This window comes from Diabrotica undecimpunctata, chromosome 4 (genome assembly GCF_040954645.1).
Source record: "Diabrotica undecimpunctata isolate CICGRU chromosome 4, icDiaUnde3, whole genome shotgun sequence".
Taxonomy (NCBI): Eukaryota; Metazoa; Arthropoda; class Insecta; order Coleoptera; family Chrysomelidae; genus Diabrotica; species Diabrotica undecimpunctata.
Genome location: NC_092806.1, coordinates 96,738,700 through 96,761,636, shown reverse-complemented (window position 1 = coordinate 96,761,636; position 22,937 = coordinate 96,738,700). Strand labels below are relative to the sequence as shown.

At 34.6% G+C, this 22,937-nt stretch overlaps 1 protein-coding gene across 5 annotated transcripts in view; it reads right to left on the bottom strand.

Annotated features, from left to right (window-relative positions):
• The window catches only part of LOC140439806 (sulfite oxidase, mitochondrial-like), a 107,869-nt gene that overhangs the window by 7,612 nt on the left and 77,320 nt on the right, over positions 1 to 22,937 (bottom strand). For all 5 annotated transcript variants that reach the window (XM_072529950.1, XM_072529951.1, XM_072529952.1 and 2 more), the window contains 4 exons: positions 20,925 to 21,062; positions 17,981 to 18,167; positions 329 to 529; positions 104 to 273 (listed from right to left, as the gene is read on the bottom strand). In XM_072529950.1, the coding sequence (XP_072386051.1) occupies positions 104 to 273; positions 329 to 529; positions 17,981 to 18,167; positions 20,925 to 21,062 (696 nt within the window). The remainder of the gene's footprint in view (positions 1 to 103; positions 274 to 328; positions 530 to 17,980; positions 18,168 to 20,924; positions 21,063 to 22,937) is intronic.

Sequence of the window (22,937 nt, the reverse complement as noted above, 5' to 3'; positions counted from 1 at the left end):
ATATATACATACATATTTTATTTTTGTACCTGGTACTATTTAATTATTTTATCCAGGACTAGTGTTATACCTTTTACCAAAAAATAGTATAAAAAAAACGTACACATCTCTTTCCATCTGTCGGGACATCACATGACCAAAGAGCCCAAGTAAAATGATAAGGAACAGGATCTGATCCCGTATGAACTAGTTTGGCTGGCATCCACGTTTTTCCTTTGTTATTACTAACTTCTACTCTAACAATTTTATTCCCTCCTCCCGAGTATGCAAAACCTAAAGCAAAAATATTAAATTCATTGGAACATTACTAATAGATCGATTTATTTACCTTTTACTGGCAGTTTATTTCCTGAAATAACAACAGTTTCTTGATCCGATGGGCTTAATATAGCTGACATGACTGGCAGGTCTTGCACAGGTGATAACGATGAATAGTCTACATTGTCCAGGGTTACATGAGGGCCAAAATATTTATAGAGCTGTTGATGCCAATGTGCCTGGCATTCTTCTTTTCGAACTTCAATTTTCTCTAAAATACAAAAAAAATTATTTAAAATTATAATATTGTGAATATATGAAAAATATAGTGTTGATCATAGAATTAGAGTCACTCCGTAATTTTAAGTTATTTTAAATTTTTTTATTTTTCAAAAGTTCAAAATTTTTAAAATCAATAGAATCTGCGTTCTTAGTTTCATAATAGTGTAGTGCTAGATTCTTTTAAAGAAGACGTAGAAGTAGAAAGTCTTCCCAAAAGCATTTTTTTAAATAATAATTACCTTTAAAACGCATCTTGATTTTTGTCGATAGGTCATTTGAATCAAAAAATATCGAATTTTTACCATTGAGCTAATACAAATTTTATTGAACATTGATTTCGCGCGGGTAACTGACATGCAAAATCGACGGTCACTTCAAGCGTTGTTTCTAAGAGAACGGTTTATTCTACACAAAAAATGATTATAAAACTTTTTGTTTAAAATTATCTCAGCTACATTTTTTATTTAAAATATTTTTTCTACGGTGTACAAATTCTTGGTAAATCTATTTTTTGCGTTTTTACCCCCCTACAAGGGCATTTTAGGGGGAAGCCCGGAGGTAAAAGTGGTAAACCTTCTTGTATCTTTTTTGGGGTCTTAAAATTAATATTGTCGGCAAAATTCAGCTTGTTCGTATATTTCAGGTTCAATGGCATTTTCGACTCTGGCGACTGGAGTAACGGCAATGAAAGAGCTGATTAACTTGCCAAAAGAGCATCAGCTACAGAATATTTATCTTCCGCGACCTGAAAAAAGCTCGATCCGAAAACAACATAACTCTCATTGAGAAAATATACTTGGTCATGCATATGGCAAAGTGTATATTGGGCAGACATGTGCTATTAGGGCTGAAGTACTGCGAAAAATAAGCAGGAATAATTATAACGGTCCTTCTTAACTGTCTTTTCCTTAATTATAACGGGCTTTATACTGGATACGCGCCAGTAAAAGATACCTGTATACAATGAAAGTGTTTTATAGACTTGAACTGCAGACTCTGTGGCACAGAAATTTTTTATTTTCTTTTCTGAGGGTGGAAATTTCTAAAAACTGTACCAGGTTAACCCATCCCTAGGGATGGCTGGTGTAGGTTGGATTCAGGAGAGAAGAGTACACTTTCGAAGCACTCCCAACATCTTTCGTATTGTTTCACTCTTCTTGTCATCTTTCCATTAATCTTTCCCTTTCTTCTTTTTTTATACCTGTTGTCAAATGCCATCGTCTCTCATAGAGATGTCTCCTTTCCAATGTTAACACCTGCTGAGGAACACAAACCGCGATATTCCACAAGGCCGCCGCAAATACACCTGTAGGCGCTGCTACTCGCAACAGATTCGTTCTGTCTACTCGTATCATGACCCCCTTGTAGGTCGGTATCTCTACCGCTCCACTGGCTAGTGCCGCGTAAAGGATGATTGACTACACAAAACCGTGTAAAGCCCTCCTTTCTGATTTAGGTCCCCCAATGTTTGGCATTACCCACCCATCCGCTCCCATGCTTCCCCCATCTTCCATATTGGAATAGCGTTATTCCCAGATATTTGACGCATTTCTTTGATGTTAGCTGTACCCCTGCACATTGGAGTTCCATCCCTTGTTTTTATCCCTTAGAATGATGGCTTCGGTCTTCTCTGCTGCGAGTTCTAGTCCGTGATCTGTCATCCAGTTCTTCACGACATTGCCCGTATGTCTTAACTGAAATCAGAGCGTCGGACCCAAGACCGATCCCTGTGGAACTCCAGCCATTATGGCAACGAGCGTGTCCTTCCCAAGCATGATCTTTCTTTTGAAAAGATATTCCGCCATCACATTCATTAGCTAGTTAGGACACTCCCTCTTCTCTTTCCGGTGCATTGTGTGTTGAATGCATTTCTAACATCGAAGAGCAGCAGAGCAGAAGATCAACTCAAATATTGTGAAATGCCTCGATATAACTCAAAATTGCGTCAACTGCGCTCTTTCCTTTGCAGAATCCGAATTGTCTCGGGGATAGGCCTCCTGGTCTCTCAATCGTGCCTTCGATCCGTTCTCGCAGCATCCTCTAGTACAACTTTCCGATTCATGGAAGGAGGCATATTGGAAGATATTTCTCCCCAGTTTTGGGAAGCAGTACTAACCTTAATGTCCTACAAGCCTCAGGAAATGTTTGTTCTTCAAACAATGCATTTATGTGTTACAAAAGCCACCTAAGTTCCGCGCGTCCTAGACTCTTTACCGCTTCGGGCGGTATCTGGTCTAGTGCGGGGGGGCCTACGTGTCTTGAGTGTATCTATTGCCTCGACTTATTCATCTATGGTAAAGGCTACGACCCACTCAGCTCCTTCGTCAACATAAAACAGTCAACCATAGCTTATATGACTGCCCGGCATTAGATCGTAGGCGACAAACACTTTTCGGGGATAACTGAGTGACTCTAAAAACACGATGGCCTTTATTTAGACCTGTATAAGCTGGTACAAAGTTCCATAATTCTGGAATAACGATCGGTTTACAACAGGAGGCTTAAAAAACAATTTTCACAGAATATAATTTAGAATACTAAATATAGGAAACGAACTAACTTTAATACCTACACAGCGAAAAGTGGAATTTACGTAGCACTCACAGACGCTTAAGCCTTTATCAGTGTTGTTTGTAGGATTTTTAGTAATTTCGAGTAAAAACCCCGGCACTTTTCTTATGTAAAAATGGTCTCAGTTAAATTGGCTGAAACTTTGCAGATAGGTGGCTTCGGTCTTGCTAATCAAAAGTTGTAATTACCCAAAGACCCAGAAATCAATTGTTTCTGACTTGTCTCTTCAATCCTGACTCTCAGAGGAAGCATAGTGGTGATGTGTATTTTTCCTCTCCAAAGATTCTTTTCTTTTTAACTCATGCATAGAACTTTTGCACATTCCTGTAATTTGGTCGATCCATCTTGTTGGGGATCTTGCTCGTGATCTTCGGCCTTATACCTTTCCTTGCAAAATAAGTGTTTCTGTTCCGTGTTTTCTGTGTCTGCTCTCATAACATGTCCAAAGTATTTTATTTGTTGGAGATGAACTCTGCTGGACAGCGATTAGCTGACCTTTAGCTCATTCTCACTTACTGACTAACAGAGCTACAAAGTGTCGGTTTTTAGTCTATGTAAAATATATTTTAATGATACATAGGGTGTTAGTTAATGAGTGCGAAAAACTTGTGTCTTGTGTCACGTTTCAGAAAAGTCATTTTTAGACATTTTCTGTAGCTTTGCTTCTTTTTAAAATTTCATTGTGGTACTTTCTGTTATCGTTCTGGTTTAATGTTATAGTATTAGGTAGTTCTTGATAATGTATTAAGGAAATGAAAAATATATATTAAATGCTTTCTTTTTTTGCATAAAAACACACATTTTTTATATATATATATATATATATATATATATATATATATATATATATATATATATATATTGCATGTGTCATTTAGATATTCTGGTGATATTCTGTTTATTCAAATATGGTTGTGTGAATAAGTAATCGATACATTTCTTTTTTCCGTTAACCATTCGATTCCTAATGCATCGGTCATATAATGGATTTCGTTATTAATAGCGTGAGAGTCGATAAGATAGGCAGACGCAAGTATGCAGTTGACCAGTATCCACATAAAACTTCGATCATTGTTCGTTTTATACAAGAGTGTCAAAAATCACATTGAATTTACTAGTAAGTCTAACCCTAGTTTATCTTAAATTTATAAAATGTTTCGATTGTTTATTACAACCATTTATAATTTGATTATTTTTTGAACCTATGAATGCAGAGCTATCAAAGGGATCTATAGTGGGTATTATTAATTTATAATAATTATCAGTAGCTTGTAATAGACGATTGCTTAATTAGTAACATATTCTGTAAATTACTTACATATAATTGCTTATATCTGCAATTTATTACAAAAATGTCGTGATTGTTGCGTAGCGCAACCTAAAATTATGATCAAAATGACGAACACCCTTTTTTAAAAAATACTACTTTTAGTTTTAAGTCGAGTTGTACCCGAGAATGCACGGTAGATGTTGCATATATTCTTTGAACATAATTGCGAGATTATCACGTACTCTCTTCTCAATTTTATTAGAAAAAACATCAGTCATTGTCACTGTCATATTTGATTAATTAAAAATAATTCGCTCATTTTTTCACCACACAATGTTTAACTAAAGCAAAATAAAGTTTTTTAAGTTTGTAAGTGGTTTTTAAAGTGTAATCCGAGAAGTGTGATCGCCAACTTAAGGTAAAATTTTGATTAATTATTATAATTAGAACCATATCGAAGGTATTGCCCCAACAGGCAGTGAGCAACACTTCAGGAGGAGAAGATAAAATCCCCCGGTGTTCTACATGTTCCTAACGAGCCGGATACAGCAACTGTTCCCGTTTATGTAAAGCTGGAAGCTGAATTTTCATTAATTATAGCACGAGGGCGATCATCTCTCGTTTCTGCAAAGGCGTTTTCACGCAGTACCTACTCAAGATTTTCTCACACTATTCGTAAAAAACATCACTCGTTTCCTCATTTCTTCGCAAAGAAAAGACATAGTTTTTATTCTCTCATATACACACATTGGAGTTTTGGCGGTTCCAGTGTCCAAGGTTGTTCTATTAGCGCCGGGAGGCCGGTATATCGACATCGACACTTGCAAGGGATAAGCAGTTTATGTGTGGTCGCGGTTGGACTTAATGTGCGGTTTTGTAATTTATTGTAACTTTTACGAATTGTTTTTTGCATCGTCGCATGTCATTTTATTTTTAGATTTTAGATTCGCAGTGATTCTAAGTAGATTTTTATGGTAATATTGTTTAGTTCATGATACTAAGTATCTCTTGTTATATTTAAAATTTGTATTATTTTTTATCAGGTTCAAAATGACTGATGTTGCAAAAATTATAAAATTGAGAGGGCATACTAAAGCTTGTATTACTAGAATTCAAACATTTGTCTCAAAAAACCAAAATGTAGTTTTAGATTGCGGTCAATATATTGCACGCAAAAATGTATTAAATGAAACTTATCGCGAGTATCTCAACCTACAAAAGGAACTTGAATTAGAAGATTTTGATAAATATTGTTCAGATAGGGACTTAGTTGAAGAACAGTATTATAATTTAGATTCATATTTGTACGAGAAAATCACGCAATTATCTGCAAAACCAGTTCAAACTCAACCTATTGTAACAAATGTAACACCATCTGTTAGCACAATTCAAAATGTAAAGTTGCCAGAATTAAAAATACCTTTTTTCTCGGGCGAAATCTCAGAATTGCCCAGCTTTTTTGATGTTTTCACCAAATTAATAACAAATAAACACCAAATTAATATCAATAAACCAAATTAATAACAAATAAACAGTTATCTAATGCTCAAAAACCTATTTATCTCAAATCAGTGTTAAGGAATGAACCGTTAAAGTTAATTGACAATCTAGAAATAATTGATTCCAATTTTGAAATTGCAATACAAAATTTATGCAATAGATTTGAAAATAAATATTTAATAGTACACAGTCATTTGAACAGTTTATTAAATGCTCCACTCATTACAAAACCCAATGCACATGTTTTAAGGGATTTCTTAACTCAAATTAAAAGCCATCTCGCTGCCTTAGAAACCCTCAACATCTCGAATCAACTCACTGATTTAATTCTCATCAATCTCTTTACTCAAAAATTAGACTATAATACTAAAAGATCATTTGAAACCGAGCGTAATATAAACAAACTCCCAAGTTTAATGGAGTTCCTTGAATTTATTGAAAGAAAATGCAAAATTCTCGAAAATCTTGTTCCTGAATACTCTCATGCTCCGAAACAAAAACAACCTTCTCGTTTTACTTCTCTTAACACAGTTAGCAATAATTTGCAGTATAGTAGTAATAATCAGTATTTTAAATGTTTCTTATGTCAAAATAACTCCCATAAAATATACACTTGCCGGGAATTCTTATATATGTCTGAAGATGAGCGTTTTCAAACGGTCAAGGCAAAGAAAGCGTGTCTCAACTGCTTGGCTAGTGGTCATTCAGCAAGCTCATGTACCTCTGCGTCAAATTGCGCTAAATGTAACAGGAGACATCACACATTGCTCCACTTCTCTAACGCTTCTACTCATAACTCAAATAGTTCTCGTTTCATTTCAAGAACAAATCAAGATTCTCGTAGTCTACCCACTAGAAACACTCACTTCCAAAACACTCGTCACTCTCAACACTCACAAGAAAATCATAATTCTCAAAATACTCGCCAGTCTCACAATATGCATGATACTCCAAATTCTCGTACTCACTCTAATGTATATCGTGATCCCAATACTCAAAGCGAAACTTCAAGTTCTCCTGCAATCAAACGAATAGCAAATCAATCTCAGTCTAATGATGTCTACCGAGCATCATCTCTCTCTACACTCTCAGGCAAAAAGGAGGTTCTACTCCAAACAGCATGTGTTACAATTTATGATTCTCATAATAATCCCGTTAAGGTTCGCTGCCTTACAGACTCAGCTAGTCAGCTTTCGTTTATCACTGAGGAATTAGCAAGTCGCTTGAAATGTATTCCTTACACAAAAAGTCTTCAAATTTCTGGGATATCCGAAATCTGTTCGACGTCGAATAAAATGGTGGATTTAAATATTTTCTCAAATGTTAATCCCACAAAACATTTTACACTCTCTTGTGCGATTCTCCCAATCATCACTTGTAAGCATCCTCAAATTACATTGGATTTTAATGCTCTCAAAATTCCACCAAACATTCACCTAGCTGATCCAGAATTTTGTACTCCTGCCGAAGTTCAAATGCTGCTTGGAGCAGATGTTTATTTCGACTTACTTACTTACGGGTTAATAAAATTAGGCCCTAATCTTCCTACCTTAACAAATACTCATCTCGAATATCTTGTAGGTGGAAATGTACCTCAATCCTCTGGGTCAATTGACTCATATTCCATACTTAACATTCAAGAAAATACTCAACCTCGAAATGAAGTATCCTTGTTCGTTCAAACTCAAAATACCGATTCACTCGTACGGTCGTTTGGGGAAATAGAAGAAATCTCGTCTTCTACTTGTACTCCAAAAATCCTAACTCCTTCGGAGCAACAGGCCGAAGACATTTTTAAATCGTCACTTAAAATATTATCATCTGGTAGATTCCAAGTAGATCTCCCTTTCAAATCTCCCAACCAATATAAAAAATTGGGCGAATCGTTTTTCCTCGCAAAGAAGCGATTCCTAAACCTCGAACAGAAACTGATGAAGTCAGATCAATTATACGCACAGTATAAACAATTTATTCATGAATATATTGCACTTGGACATTGCAGATATGTGCCTCTCTCCACTCGAAATATTCACTCTGATTTAAAATACTTTATTCCTCACCATTGCATTTTAAAGGATAGCATAACAAATAAGTTGCGTGTTGTCTTTGACGGCAGTATGAAAACTACCTCAAATCTAAGTCTTGATGTCTTAAGGAATTAGCTCAAAAAAATTCCCACAAATTTCCCTTGGCTAGTGATGCTTTTTTAAATTGCTGTTATATCGATGATGTGCTGTATGGCTGTAACGATTTCGAAACACTCTTCGAAATTCATCGTCAATTAACCGAATGTTTAAACCTCGCTTGTTTCTCGCTTCATAAATGGTGTGCAAACTCACCTGAATTTCTCATATCTCTAACGAAGCTAGTTATGTAATCAATCCTGAAAATCACACGAACAAAATTCTCGGCCTATGTTGGAATTCTCACTCCGATCATTTTTCAGTTCTTGTGCCAAAGGTTACCGTTAAGGATACCTATACAAAAAGAGAAGTTCTCTCTTTAATTGCTTTCATTTATGACCCTATCGGATTGATTAACCCTGTAGTGGTATCTGCCACATTAATTATGAGAAAGATTTGGTTAGAAAGGTCGAATTGGGATGACCACCTCAGTCCAAATTTGCTTACAGAATGGAATCTATTTTTACAAACACTTCCTCACCTCTCCAATCTCAAGATTCCTAGGTTGCTGCCTGCAAAATTCTAGCAATGTAACAAGTACTCAAATACATGGGTTTTCGGATGCAAGTCTTAGCGCGTATGGTGCTTGCGTTTATTTAAGAACATCATATGAAAATGGCTTTACCTCTTGCAATCTAATCTCCTCAAAGAGTCGTGTTAGTCCTGTAAAAGTTGTGACTCTTCCTCGATTAGAACTTCTAGGAGTATTATTACTCTCTAATCTTGTTACGAAAATTCTTTCTGTCTTGATTCCATCCCAATCTCAGATAAATTCTGTCAATTTATGGACAGATTCCGAAATCATCCTCGCGTGGATTAATTCACACCCTTCTTGTTGGTCTACCTTTGTAGCCAATAGAGTAACTCAAATTCAAGAACTCACCTCCAACCATACATGGAGACATGTACGATCGAAAGACAACCCTGCGGATATATTATCTCGTGGTGCTACACCCTTGCAGTTGCTTGATTGTGATCTTTGGTTTAATGGTCCTCAATTTTTGTCAGATCCACTCTTTGATTTCAACCTCTTTGTATATAATGGTCCTTCGAGTATTAATGTTGATGAACTACCTGAACTCAAAAGGGTTACTCATCTGATCAGAAAACCAAATTCACAAGTGTATGATGCTCTCTGCAAATTTTCATGTTCCACTCGACTTCAGAGAGCTTTTGCATACTGCCTTTGTTTTATTCACAATGTAAGAGCTAAGTCTCATAGACGTACAGGTCTTCTCACTCCACATGAACTCTCTAGTTCTGAGTTAATGATTATCAAATTGACCCAGTCTCACTTCTTCAGTTCGGAAATCCAATTTTTAATGGATAATCGTCTGCTTAACGATAAGTCTATTCGTAAATTGAATCTCTTTCTAGATTCGTCTCAAATGATACGAGTAGGCGGTCGTCTTCTCCTTTCAGATGTTTCTTATGATCAGAAATTTCCTCTACTGTTGCCCTCATAATCACATATTGTCAATTTATTACTTACCCGAGAACATCGAAGACTTCTACATTCTGGCCCTCAAAATACACTGTCCAATGTTAGATTGAAATTCTGGCCTCTTGATGGTCTTCGACAAATCAAACGTATAATACAAAATTGTCTCACTTGTTACCGTTTTAACACACAAGTCGCTTCCCAAATCATGGCTAATCTCCCGAGGGAAAGAGTTCAAATTGCACGTCCATTTATAAACGTTGGAGTTGATTTTGGTGGTCCATTTCCAATCAAGACCTCTAAACTCAAGAGAGCTCCCCTTGCTGAGGCCTATATGGCAGTATTTGTATGTTTAGCTACTCGCGCCGTGCATGTGGAATTAATTTCCAGTCTTTCTACTGAAGCGTTCTTATTTACTTTGAAAAGGTTTATCGCCCGAAGGGGTAATCCGAGTATCATTTTCAGCGATAATGGCACCAACTTTCTAGGTGCGAAAAATCAATTGAAAGAACTTTATGAGTTGCTTCTCAAAGGTGATACCTCTGAATCTATTCGCTCTTTTGCTACTTCATGTCAAATTCAATGGAAGTTTATCCCTCCACGCTCACCACACCACGGTGGTATTTGGGAAGCTGCCATAAAGAGCTTCAAATATCATTTCGCAAGAATAATGGGTAACTCCAATTTTACTTTCGAAGAACTATCCACTGTACTTTCGCAGATTGAAGCAGTGCTCAATTCACGGCCTATCTGTGCGCTCTCAGATGACCCGTCCGATTTTTCCTTTTTTACTCCCGGACACTTCCTTATTGGATCTAACTTAATGTCTTATCCTGAATTAGATCTCTCTGATATTCAAGAAAATAAATTCTTTGTGGAATAAATGCACAAGAATTCAGCAGCATATGTGGAAGGTTTGGACCCGCGATTATCTTAATAGGCTTCAAAATAGACCTAAACGGTTCACTCCTCAGGTAGGCATAAAGCCTGATGATCTCGTCTTGCTTAAGGACGAAAACTCGCCTCCTCTCAAATGGCCTATAGCACGGGTAGTTGAGACATATCCGGGAAAGGACAACAAGGTAACAGTTGTTAAGGTCAGAACTCCTCAAAGGTTATACGTTTGCTCTATTGCTAAACTGTGTCCTCTTCCTATGACTCACCTTCAAGAATTTTAACAGTTTTTTTAGTTTAGTTATACCTTTCTTCAAATTGTACATAAATATTTTTTTTGATGCGTTCACATTAAGGGGGGGACTATGTTGCGTAGCGCAACCTAAAATTATGATCAAAATGACGAACACCCTTTTTTAAAAAATACTACTTTTAGTTTTAAGTCGAGTTGTACCCGAGAATGCACGGTAGATGTTGCATATATTCTTTGAACATAATTGCGAGATTATCACGTACTCTCTTCTCAATTTTATTAGAAAAAACATCAGTCATTGTCACTGTCATATTTGATTAATTAAAAATAATTCGCTCATTTTTTCACCACACAATGTTTAACTAAAGCAAAATAAAGTTTTTTAAGTTGTAAGTGGATTTTAAAGTGTAATCCGAGAAGTGTGATCGCCAACTTAAGGTAACATTTTGATTAATTATTATAATTAGAACCATATCGAAGGTATTGCTCCAACAGGCAGTGAGCAACGTTTGAGGAGGAGAAGATAAAATCCCCCGGTGTTCTACAGTGATTAAAGAAAAGTGTATTTGCATGCTTTGTGATACTTCGAAAAAGCAATCGATAAAGTACGGCATGTAAAATTAATGCAGATGCTAAAAAATATAGGAATGGGTGACAAAGATACAACGAAGAGTCAGACAAGGTTGCATTTTGTCCCCAACATTGTTCAAAGTTTACTCGGTTCAGTTATTTAAACAGGCACTTGAGAGACAGCCATAAATAAAATAAAGAATAAGGAAATAAAATGAAGAATAAAAATCAACAAGGAGCTGCTTAATGAAATTAAATACGCGGAAGAACAGTAATTCTATCAGAAACTATTGAAGGTCTCCAAATTCTGTTTGATCGTATTCACGAAGTAGGAAAGGAAATGGACATCAAAATAAACTCAAATAAAACCAAATTTTTAGTCTTTAGTTGTAACTCATTTCCAGATGCAGAGCGTGAATTAAATGGAGTCCCAGTTAAAAAAGTTCATAAAATTACATATTTGGGAACTGTCGTCACGGACCAATTAGATCCAGAGATAGAAATTAAACGCAGAATAATAATGACTAAAACTACTTTTATGAAAATGAAGACATTTATTTGCAATTATCCTGTCAGTTTAGAACTAAGACAAAGAATGGTTAAGTGCTATATTATATTTGGTCTGTACTTTTGTATTGAGCAGAAATGTGGATATCAATCAAGAATGAACAGAATTGAAGTATTGAAAATGTGGTTTCTTGGTTTAAAAACATTCGTGAGTGGACTCAGATATCAAATGCAGAACAATTATTCCAGGTGGTAATGATATCTACATTATATCGTATCATCAGTGTAGCGCAAGTTTTTAAAACTTTTCAATTTATTAAGATGCATTCTGTTCGCATAGTTTCCTGCAATATGGCTTCTCTATACACTCAGATGCAAAAAAACGCAAAGGAGACAATTTTGGTAAAATTCAAAGTATTTCAGTTTTTTTATTTTTAGCCCTATTTTGATGATTTTTTTAGCATACTGTATAAAAATTTATAAATTTTAATTTAGTATAGTGAGTTTTTTAATAAAATTTTGTATTTGACTTATTATACGGAATTAATCGAAAGGTGGTTTTTTAACCTAACTTTAAAACATCCTGTGGAATAATTCCGTTAGTGGATTTTCGTAAAACCTTGTTTTTCAGTTGCAACCATGTCTTCTATTATGTTTTTTGTTTCATGTGAAAATATGAATTGGTTCATTTTTAGGAGCGAAATGACTTTGCCATCCACAATTTAGGACTTTTCCTATTATTACCATTATCTTTTGTATTACGACGATGTAATACGATGATGGGGGCTTTGGTGACTGATATCGAAGGAACGTCATATCGACATCCCAAAAGTACTGTATTTAAAAAGTGATTAAAAGCAACGACATAATCTTAGTTTTAATGAACAATGATAACAATAACAAAACATAAAAAAAAACAACTTAAATGTAACTTAACCTAAGTACGCAAATAATAAAAAAAAACTACTAAAAAATAACTTAATACTTTGTTTTGGCTCCCCTAGCCTTTATAACTGCCTGTACACGTCGGCTTATACTGTCTATGAGGTTGCGAATATCATCTTGCTGGATGTTTTGCCATTCGTCTTCTAGAGCCAAGCGAAATTCGCGAAATTGAGGCTGATGTGACTTCGCGACCTCTAATATTTCTACCAAGCATGTCCCAAACGTGCTCTATTGGGTTCAGATCTGGCAAACACGCTGATCAGTTCATTTTATTAATATCAACTTCCTCTAAATATTGCGTGAAAAATAAGTTTTTACGAAAATTCGCAAGCGTAATTATTCTCAAGGTTGTTTCAAAGTTAGGATAATAAAACCACGTTTTAATTAACCCCGTAAAGTAAGTTAAATATACAATTTTATTAAAAAATTGACTACATCAAATTAAAATTTATAAATTTATACACAATGTGCTAAAAAAATTATCAAAATTGGGCTAAAAATAAAAAAATTGAAATACTTTGAATTTGACCAAAATTTTCTCCGTTGCGTTTTTTTGCATCTGAGTGTAGATTAAAACCCAAATATATATATATATATATATATATATATATATATATATATATATATATATATATATATATATATATATATAACTAAGGAACACTCAAAAAGTGGTGGGTTTTTCGGTCAAAGTGGAGAAATAAAAGACAAAGAAGGTGGCTACTTCATCTATTTATTGAAGACGTTTCGCCCTCTATTCAGAAAGCATCATCAGTTCATCTAAAAAGAACAATATGAAAAACCAAACATCCATAGAAAAGTTATAATATGTGTGTTACCTTAAAAAGATATGTAGCAGTCAATGATATTAAATGTGTGCAAAAGCTTACGACAATGGACATTTAGGAACACGTTCTGGAACAAGTTAATATAATCTATCACATACCTTGTGCTGAGTGTGACTCATGTTACATCGGTCAGACAGGGAGGTCACCGCAGTGATATCAACTTATTTAAGCATACTTGTGCTGTTGCCCAGCATGCTATTAACTCTAAGCACAAAGTGAACTGTAATGAAGTTTAAAGAACCTTATGTCAAGGTTATCTGGGTTAAAAATATGAAAAGAATATATTCAAAAATTATTTGAAGAACACATATTAATTAATTTAATGAGCCATGTACTTAAAGTACTCCTTACTATCATTGACTCGCGAAGATACACTAAATTAGAAAAATACCTAAGTGAAGTTTAATTTGGGTTCAGAGCAGAGCCCGGAAAGAGGAAAGCACTTCTAAAAGAAACTAATCGATATCCTACAAACATCAGGAATCGATGGTAATTATATAAGACTAATCTCAAACCTTATATCCAACAAAAACTAACAATGCAATTAGAAAATGAACTGAACTAGTCTTCTCAGTCGAAAAAAGAGTTCGACAGTGATGCATACGGTCACCATCACTGCACGATAATCTCCTTTAAAAACATCTTTAAATACGCCTTGGATCAATCAAAAGATGCTATTAAAGTAAATGGTCAATTTATAAACAATATTAAATTTGCAGATGACACCCTACTGATAGCAAATAGTACACAGGCGCTCTAAAGAATGATGGATAATGTGATACTGCCTAAAACTGAGTTGTAAGAAGATAAAATAATGGTAATTAGTAAGAACATCAACATAAACACCCAAAATATAATAAACGATGCACCATTTGAAAGAGTGGGGAAAATATGCTACCTGGATATTAAGGATACCTGGGATAATAGTTACGAAATATAAAGCTAGAAACTCTTTTAACTGAATTAGGAAGATTTTCTGTAACCTATCTTTAAGTATCAATATACCTACGCATAAGAATTTTCTTAGATGCTACGTTTAGAGTTCTCCTCTACAGAGTAGAAAGCTGGTGTCTCACAAAAGATGCCATAAAATGGTTAGAGGTTAAGAGACTCATTAAGGCTAATAAAATAAAAAGAAATGATGAAGACCATACATAACAGAAAATTAGCTTATTTCGGCCACATTTTGTGTAATAATAAATACCGACTTCTATAGTTAATTCTGCAAAGTAAGATTTGAGACAAGAGAGGTTTTGTACGAAGACTATATGCTGGCTCGCCAATCTCAGAAAATGGACTAGTCTAACATCAACTGATTAATTTTGAGCAGCAGTGAATAGAATAAAATGGGGCAATGTGGTTGCCAACATTACCAGACGATAGGCATCTTAAGAAGATATATATTGAACAATATGGGAGAAAATATACTTACCCGTCAACTCTTATTTATATTTTGGCGTTATGTTTCCATTTTTTTTTTCTTAATATGTCAATAAGTTTCTCATGCTCCACCTTACCAAATGATTTTTCAAAATCAATAAACCATGTTTACATATCTTATCCATACATATTTGCATTATAAAATTAGTTAATAGTGAAAGATTTAGAATAAGCAGATTTAGAAAGAAGTTTGGTTTGACTACGTATTACAAATTACGAAAATAATATGGCGAACGAGGTATAAACACCTCAATAAATATATCTGACCGATTAGAACTGATTTGGGACAAATATATACAACTTAAGTAAGTTTTGGTAGCTGTGATTTACAGATGTTTTAACTTTTCCTTAACCCTCCGTTAGGCGTGTGGTAAATTGAGATACGGTTGGTCACGCGGTCTACGATCGTAGACCATTTTATTTATATTATTAAACATAAAAGTTTCATAGTTTCAATAATAATACAGTTTTCAATTAGGTAAATTTGTTGAATTATTGTTAATGATATTGACCAGTTTTTATAACAAAAGGTTTACTTATTTCTTTACTAGATAACAAAAAGACTACTTCATACATTTTAAAATTTTTATTAACCATTAAAATTATTTTGTTTTAATAAGCACTTTAGTGTAAATTTTACAAAAAGAATTGTTGTACCTAACAATACTTAGAACAAAATTACCCAAAATCACATAAATAAAAGTACTGTTAAAAAATTGTGTGACTTATAGACTACAGAAAACATCACATTTTTAGTCAGTACAACAATCATTGCAGAATTCTTTCATCTGGTTTTTGCATACAAACGCTCCGCACTTCACACAAGACTTTCTAAAAGATTTGTTCAAATTTCCAGGACAAACATGGCAACGTCCGACATAATTCTGTGGTCGCACAGCGGATTGAGGGGGATTTTCTATGTAAAGCAGAGATTGAGTTGGCTTCCTCATTTCTCTTGGCAACCGAGGAATTGTTGATTTAACTTCAATTTGTGGTCGGATTAATTCCCAAGCACACTTTTCAAGAAAGTCACTGCGTTTTATTTTCTGTTTGGAATGATTAGCCTTATACACGCAGAGGGCGTTTATGCCAGAAATATTCAATAAATTGTAAAACACAACCATTGGCCAACGGTGTGTATTTCTTGCGACGTTATAATTCTGACACAATTGATCTACCATATCCAAGCCGATTTTGGTGTTGTTATAATCAGTGATTATTACTGGCTTTTTATCATCTCCAGTATCTTCATCTATAGCATCATCATTGTGCATGGAGGATATCAATACCACTGACTTACTTTTCTTTGGGACATATGACACCATAGTACAATCAGCTTGGAAACCAAAAAGAGACGACTTATCTCAATTTTTCTGGGGCAGAAACTCTTGAGGAACCTTTAGTCTGTTTTTTCTTACACTACCCAAATATGTAAGTTTTTTCTTCATTAAACTGTTGACCAATGATAAACTGCTAAACCAGTTGTCTGCCGTAATATTACGACTGGTACCTGCGATGGGCTCTACCAACCGAAGAGTTATTTCGTTACTGGTATTTACAAATTTGTATGGACCTTCTGTCTGATTTTCCACGTAATTTTTCAAATTGAATGTGTAAAACGCTTTTGCGTCTTTTAATGCCATATTTGGCTGGCTTCATTGGGATGTACTGCTTAAACGCACAAAGTCCCCTAAATGCTAATAGTTATTCATCTACTGTAAGATACTCACTAGGAATGAAGTTATTTTGGAAATTCACCAAAAATATTTCCAGAAGTTCTCTAATGGGTGCAAGTTTATCAATTTCTCTTCGCTCTGTTCTTGACTCCACATCATCGAACTGTAGACATCTTATGAGAAATCGAAACTTTTTCTCGCTCATGGCCAGGTAGCAAGACTCAACTCCGGATCCTTGAGAATTATCCCATATTTTATTTAAATTTTTTCTGGAACTTCTAAGAATACCAATCAAGAACAATATCGCAATACATGCACGAATTTTAGTTTCATTAGTTTGTCTACAATTTTGATTTCTTTGGTAATTGCTCCGTATCTTTTCAATAAAAATATTTGTCGAGACAGTTATTATTCTAATAACTGTTTCATCCAAAAATAACTTCAGGCAATCAATTTCAATTTCAACAGTGGGTGCGTTTCTTTTTGTATTAGGCATAAGTTTGATGAGATTTTGAAAACAGATACGAACTTGTAAATTGGATCTATTCTTTTTCCAGTTAGTCACCCTGTCTTTTCCTATGTAAAAATTTGAATTACGTGCTTTATCAGAATCGTCTGACGTTTCTCCATTTTGGGCCAATTCCTCTTTCTTCGATGTTTCTAATTCAGAGTCTGTTTCGTGATCACTTCTTTTAGCAAAATTCACATTCACATCGAGATCATCTTCGGACTCATCATCACAGTCTTCTTTTTCCCCACTTGATATCTCCTCAAACCATCGAGATCAAACTTCCGGGTCGTTGCTTCGTTCCAACCGTCTTCTTTTATTATCAGACATAGTATTGTCTAAAATATTTCACAGTAACTACAAGTATTGTTCTGAAGCTATTTTCTTGTGGCATTTTAAATTAATTACTATTTAAATGGGAATAAGCCACATGTGGCTTATTTGAATTTAAATAGTAAGTAACTACAAGTGTACCAAATGGTAATAAATAAAATTTACCTTGAATTTTGAAAACAATAGAATCAAATATCTGCAATGTAGCCAGATGTATCGTCAGTGGACACGTGGTCTACAATCGTAGACCAGTACTGTTCTATGCGTGACAAAATACTCAACCGAAATGCCGAACACAAATAAAACCATAAATTAGAATAAGACGCCCGTTAGCAACAGCTACTGACATGCACGCGCATGTAAGAGAAAATGACAGAGATATACAAGTGTTTGAAAAGAGATGGTCTACGATTGTAGACCTGGTGCCTAACGGAGGGTTAATATCTATATCTGACATTTAATATGCGCTATGTTCGTATTGTATTCTGCTATGGTTATTACCTATTTGTTTCACCCATCTTGCACCAATAAATCCAGGAACTATAATTCTTAACGGATACCCATGATCTGGTGTCAGCTCTTGGCCGTTCATTTCCCAACATAGCATAATATTATTCTTGGGATTTAAAACTTTGTGAATAGGAATTCCGGTTACGTATGGGCCTCCTGCTGAATGATAACTAGTAAACTGTAAAATAATCATATTATTTTAACACAAGATAAATATTTTAAAATAACTCTTTCAAAAATTTTAATGACGCATGAATAGAAGCATTTGATTTATTTATATTCAGCTAAAAATATTCACATTGCCAAATTGTTCATTTCCATCTTCTAAAAGCATATTAATAGTTCTCACCACTGTTTCTTATTTTTACTATTTTTTCATGTAAAAACCATATATTTAAAGCTATATAAAGAGCTGCAAGATAAAATGTCATTTTTTTAAATGATAAGATTCTTTGACTGAAAAGGTCAGGCCATGGAGTTGGGATCTACATTGTAAAAATGGCGTGCTCCCTATCCTCCATGCTATGGTATGCTAGACTCTGATGTTTACACCCCGAGGTATGGGCGGGAACACAAATGTATCAATATCTACTCATACGCTTATAAAACTCACCTGGTGAATCATAAGTGCTTTCACATTTTATTTTTTTTTTCAAATCGTCTTAGTGAAATGTCTTTAATCTTCCCTATCAGCCTCTATCGGCTAACTCTTTCTTCCAACTCCGAATGGCTATTAGGTTTCCGAGGGCAGATGGGTCACGATATTTCCTGCTACTACGTGCTCTTAGCTAAGGGAGTAAATCCCAACAGAAAATCGTGGTCCTCCTGTTAGGGGGCTGCATCATTCTTTAGCTTTTCCGCAGCTATTTCGTTTTCTCCCGGTCTTTTGTTATTTTTGAGCCTATTGAATATATTTTTAGTCTCTTCTTCACTAGACATTTCTATTATTACGCCATTATCCTGTATATCTAAGGAAATTTTAATTCTCATCTATATTTTGCCCATTCAGTAGTTCACTACAATGCCTCTCCGTATACCCATCACTTTCAGTTTTTTTAACTTCTTGATAAAACGACCGTATTTCTTTTTTCTGAAATCTTTCCTCTATTTCCTGTATTATTTTTTCGTTATATTCTCTTCTCTTTCGTCTACAAACCCTTCTCAATATTCTTCTTTAACATTTATAACTTTGCTTCATACCATCATTATTATTTATTAGTGTCAGTAGTCTTAATTTTTTTTCCTCTGCTATTTTAAGGCACTCTTCATCAGGCTAATTCTTCCCTGCTTTCATTTGGCTCTTTTGTGAAATAATTTTAGTATTTGCTATAGTTATCTCTCTTGTAGCTTACCACACTTGCTTTATTCCTAGCTTCTCTTCTTCTTTCTGAGATAATAGCCCTTTATTTAATTTACTGATCTACTTTCTTTTTATTTCCACCTCGCTTAGCTTTTCTATATCTTATCGATTTTTCTTCTTTGAATTTGTTTTTCTCATTTCTTTATCTTTTTGCACCGTTCCACATATAGTTCTAATCAGAAAATGGTCCGAATCTATTTCGTCTCCTCTCATACTTCTTATATTTCTTGTTAATTTCTTGTGGTTTCTTTTCACCAAAACGTGATCAATCTCCTTAACTGTCCTTCCATCAAGACATCCAGGTTCCCTTATGTATTTTTTTTTCGTTCTAACTAGGTGTTTCTCGCCACCATATTTTTTCCATTGCAAAACTGATTAGCCTTTGGCCATTATAATTTGCCACTTCATGCTTGCTAGGTATTCTAGCTATAACGTTATATATAGCTTATTTCTTCTTCTTTTTTATTTGTTTACACTGTTTAATTTGTATGATATTAAAATATGAAGGGTCACGGTAATAAACGATAAGTGTTCATTTTTGGTTGGAATTTAGATATTGACCCCATATTTAAGCTTTCTGTGGAAGGAATCCCAGTATGGTTTGATTTTTACAGCAAAAATCACCATACAGAAGATAATAAAGGGAAAGGATATAAACTAACAAAAAAGGTTAGGTCGTCTGAACAGAAAGATCATTTTCCGATGACAGGCTGTCGAAAAAAAATTGTACGTACTTAATTTGCTTTCTTCATTATGTAGTGCACAAGCTTAACCGATTCAACATGGTAAACGTGATATTTTGTATTGACTGGAGATATGTATTGTAGAATAGTCCCATTAAACCGTAATTATTCCAGGTTATAGTTAATTATTATAACTATATAGATGAGATAAGTTTCAGACATGGACCGAATATTTGTCTCATCAAAATGCCTTATGACAACTAGGCCTATCAGGATTCTAAAAATAAAAATACCCACGTTATGTTTTACAAAAAGGCCACCATTTTGGCAACTATCTTACATCCGTGGTAGTTCCCTTGAAAAGTCAGGCACATAAGAGAAAATTAAAACCTGTTCCATTAAAGCATTGCGGTTGCAAAGATGAATGATTTATTACACCTAACTCCATTCCTGACAAACCATGAAGCACATTTCCTTTGCTAAGGATTAGTGTCCTTAGAGTATATACCACAAATGTATGGGGGCTATGTAATCTGATTGTCTTATGCTGGTACGAATGAAGATAGTGATGTGAAATTTATAAGGATCTACCAATCGATATTTAACGCGCAAAATAGATCAGAGTGCAGCTCCTAAATCAAAAATTTGAATATTTCAAGCATTTATATAATTAGTTAAATATTTTTCTTTATTAAGCTGTTAAAAAGTCTTATATTAATTAACTGATAATTAAAAATGTTTCATTTTATTTTTCTAAACCAAAATAAACGACTTAAAGCTTTAAAATTTGATTTGTAAAGAATGAACAAAATTTTACTCTAATCGTTCTTAACGCTACCCCGTCATATATATTTACTTTAAATAAAAGAATCCTTAAACAAAATCAAAATACCTGAAGATGCTCTAGATCCGTATGTGTCGACTCGTTGTAACCAGCTGCTTTTAATGCATCTATTAGCGCTACACCAGTCCACGTTGCGTTGCCTACACCGTTTATTTCCCACTTTACACCTTGAGTGTCTTTTCTCAGCTAAAACCAATTAATAAAATGATGAAAAATAATGTATTTATTCAATAATCATGCTACAACACTACAATATATATCAGATTGTAATTAATAAATTTTTCTATCGGTATAAACATAATTTATTTTGATGCCTTTTACAAACCGATATCTACCGGTTTTAGTGCCACTTTTAATATATAGATACCTCACACGAATTAGTAGAGAGTTATTGAAGATATGTTTTATGTTGTCCTGTAATATAAGCACCTTTGTTTTGACATACCTACGCAGGAGCAGTTTTGCGTCCTTTATTTTTGGCCTTTCATAAAATACAGACCACCTGTATTTATTAAATACAAAACAGAGAACTTTTATTTAAGTTACCCTTATTTTAACGTGACCTGTCAAATTAAGTATAGAAAGACATCTAGGTCTAACTCTAACTTCACTTATATTTATAATTATATAGATATTTGATAAAATTTGTTGTATGTTCTGTTTTATTTAATAAACATTGTTTTTGGTATTATTATTCTTAATTAGTAAATCTTCATGAATATTGTTTTACTGTATATCGATAATGACACACCGTGTGTAAGACCGATAATGACTTACGCGATAAAAACAAGAACTGACATAGCGGAAACCAAGAGAATATTGAGAACGTCGAGGTCAATAACTGGGAAAACACCGAGAGATAGAATACCGGACGACCGAATAAGAGATTTGTGTACGATTATTAGATTTCTGGACGACAGAAGACATAATACGTTGTAGAAGATGGAGAAGACGAGAATGGAACCAGCATGTAACGAAAATAGGCAAAGAGAGAATAACCCGATTAGCAAGAGATTGAAAACCAATAGGCAAAGACTACTAAGAAGATCCTTTGAAAGTTGGCGAGAGATCTGGCAGTCAATATCACAGCTATGAATACAAGCATAAAATCGGTGAAGAACAGGCCTATAATATAAGAAGAAAAAGAAGAAGATGTAGTTAGTAATTTACCATCTCAAGAAGTGTGTTGGCTACTGCAACAGTTCCTTACATACGATCTGATGGTTGTAATTTCGATCAAAATCGAGAAAATTACTGATGACAAGGACATTCTACTTTCACCTTTGTCTAAAACCTCTAAATGTGATACCTTGTGCGTCCGGCAAACGCACGGCGACTAGAAGCAGGGACGACCGAACATTTATCGGATGAACCGTGCTATTAAAATCCTTTTTAAAAGACACGTAATTCGACAAAAATCCCGTACCAATTCCGTTTCAATTTTAAAAAAGCCAAATGAACACATACGCTGCCTATATAGATCTCGAACTGAAAAAGCTTAAAGCTACGTTAGCAAATTATAATACTTTTATCAAAATAGTTCGAAAATCCTATCAAAGAAAAATTTCTAGGGGCTTTAGGAAACGATAAGTCCCGGGTCTTAACGACATTGGACGTGACCCATTGAGTAAATATCAGAGACTGTCCGAAACCGACACCTTTAGTGAGGAAACCATAAAACGCGGAGAAGATCAGAATTGAGGCGAGGATAGATACGCGAAAATGAATAGATACGTTGGACAAGGTGAATATGAGATCACGTGGAACCTAGTCAAGAAACTGAACTGCCATAAAAAAGCTACGACAACCTCTAGTCAAGTTACACAAGACCAAATCGTCATGAACTAATAATCGACGGAAAACTCAGCCGGGGATCACGTCAGGGAAAATCACGTTCGGAAAGACCAAAAAATGCTGCCATGCCGATAACCTAATCACAAAAGTGTGCTTGCTCGCCCTTTACATTGGAACAACTAAACGTTGATATCAGACAAATGAGGAAAGGTAAGGCACGTGTTAGGCGACCTATGCACGGAGCAGATGAAAATGTTGGCACTGGTA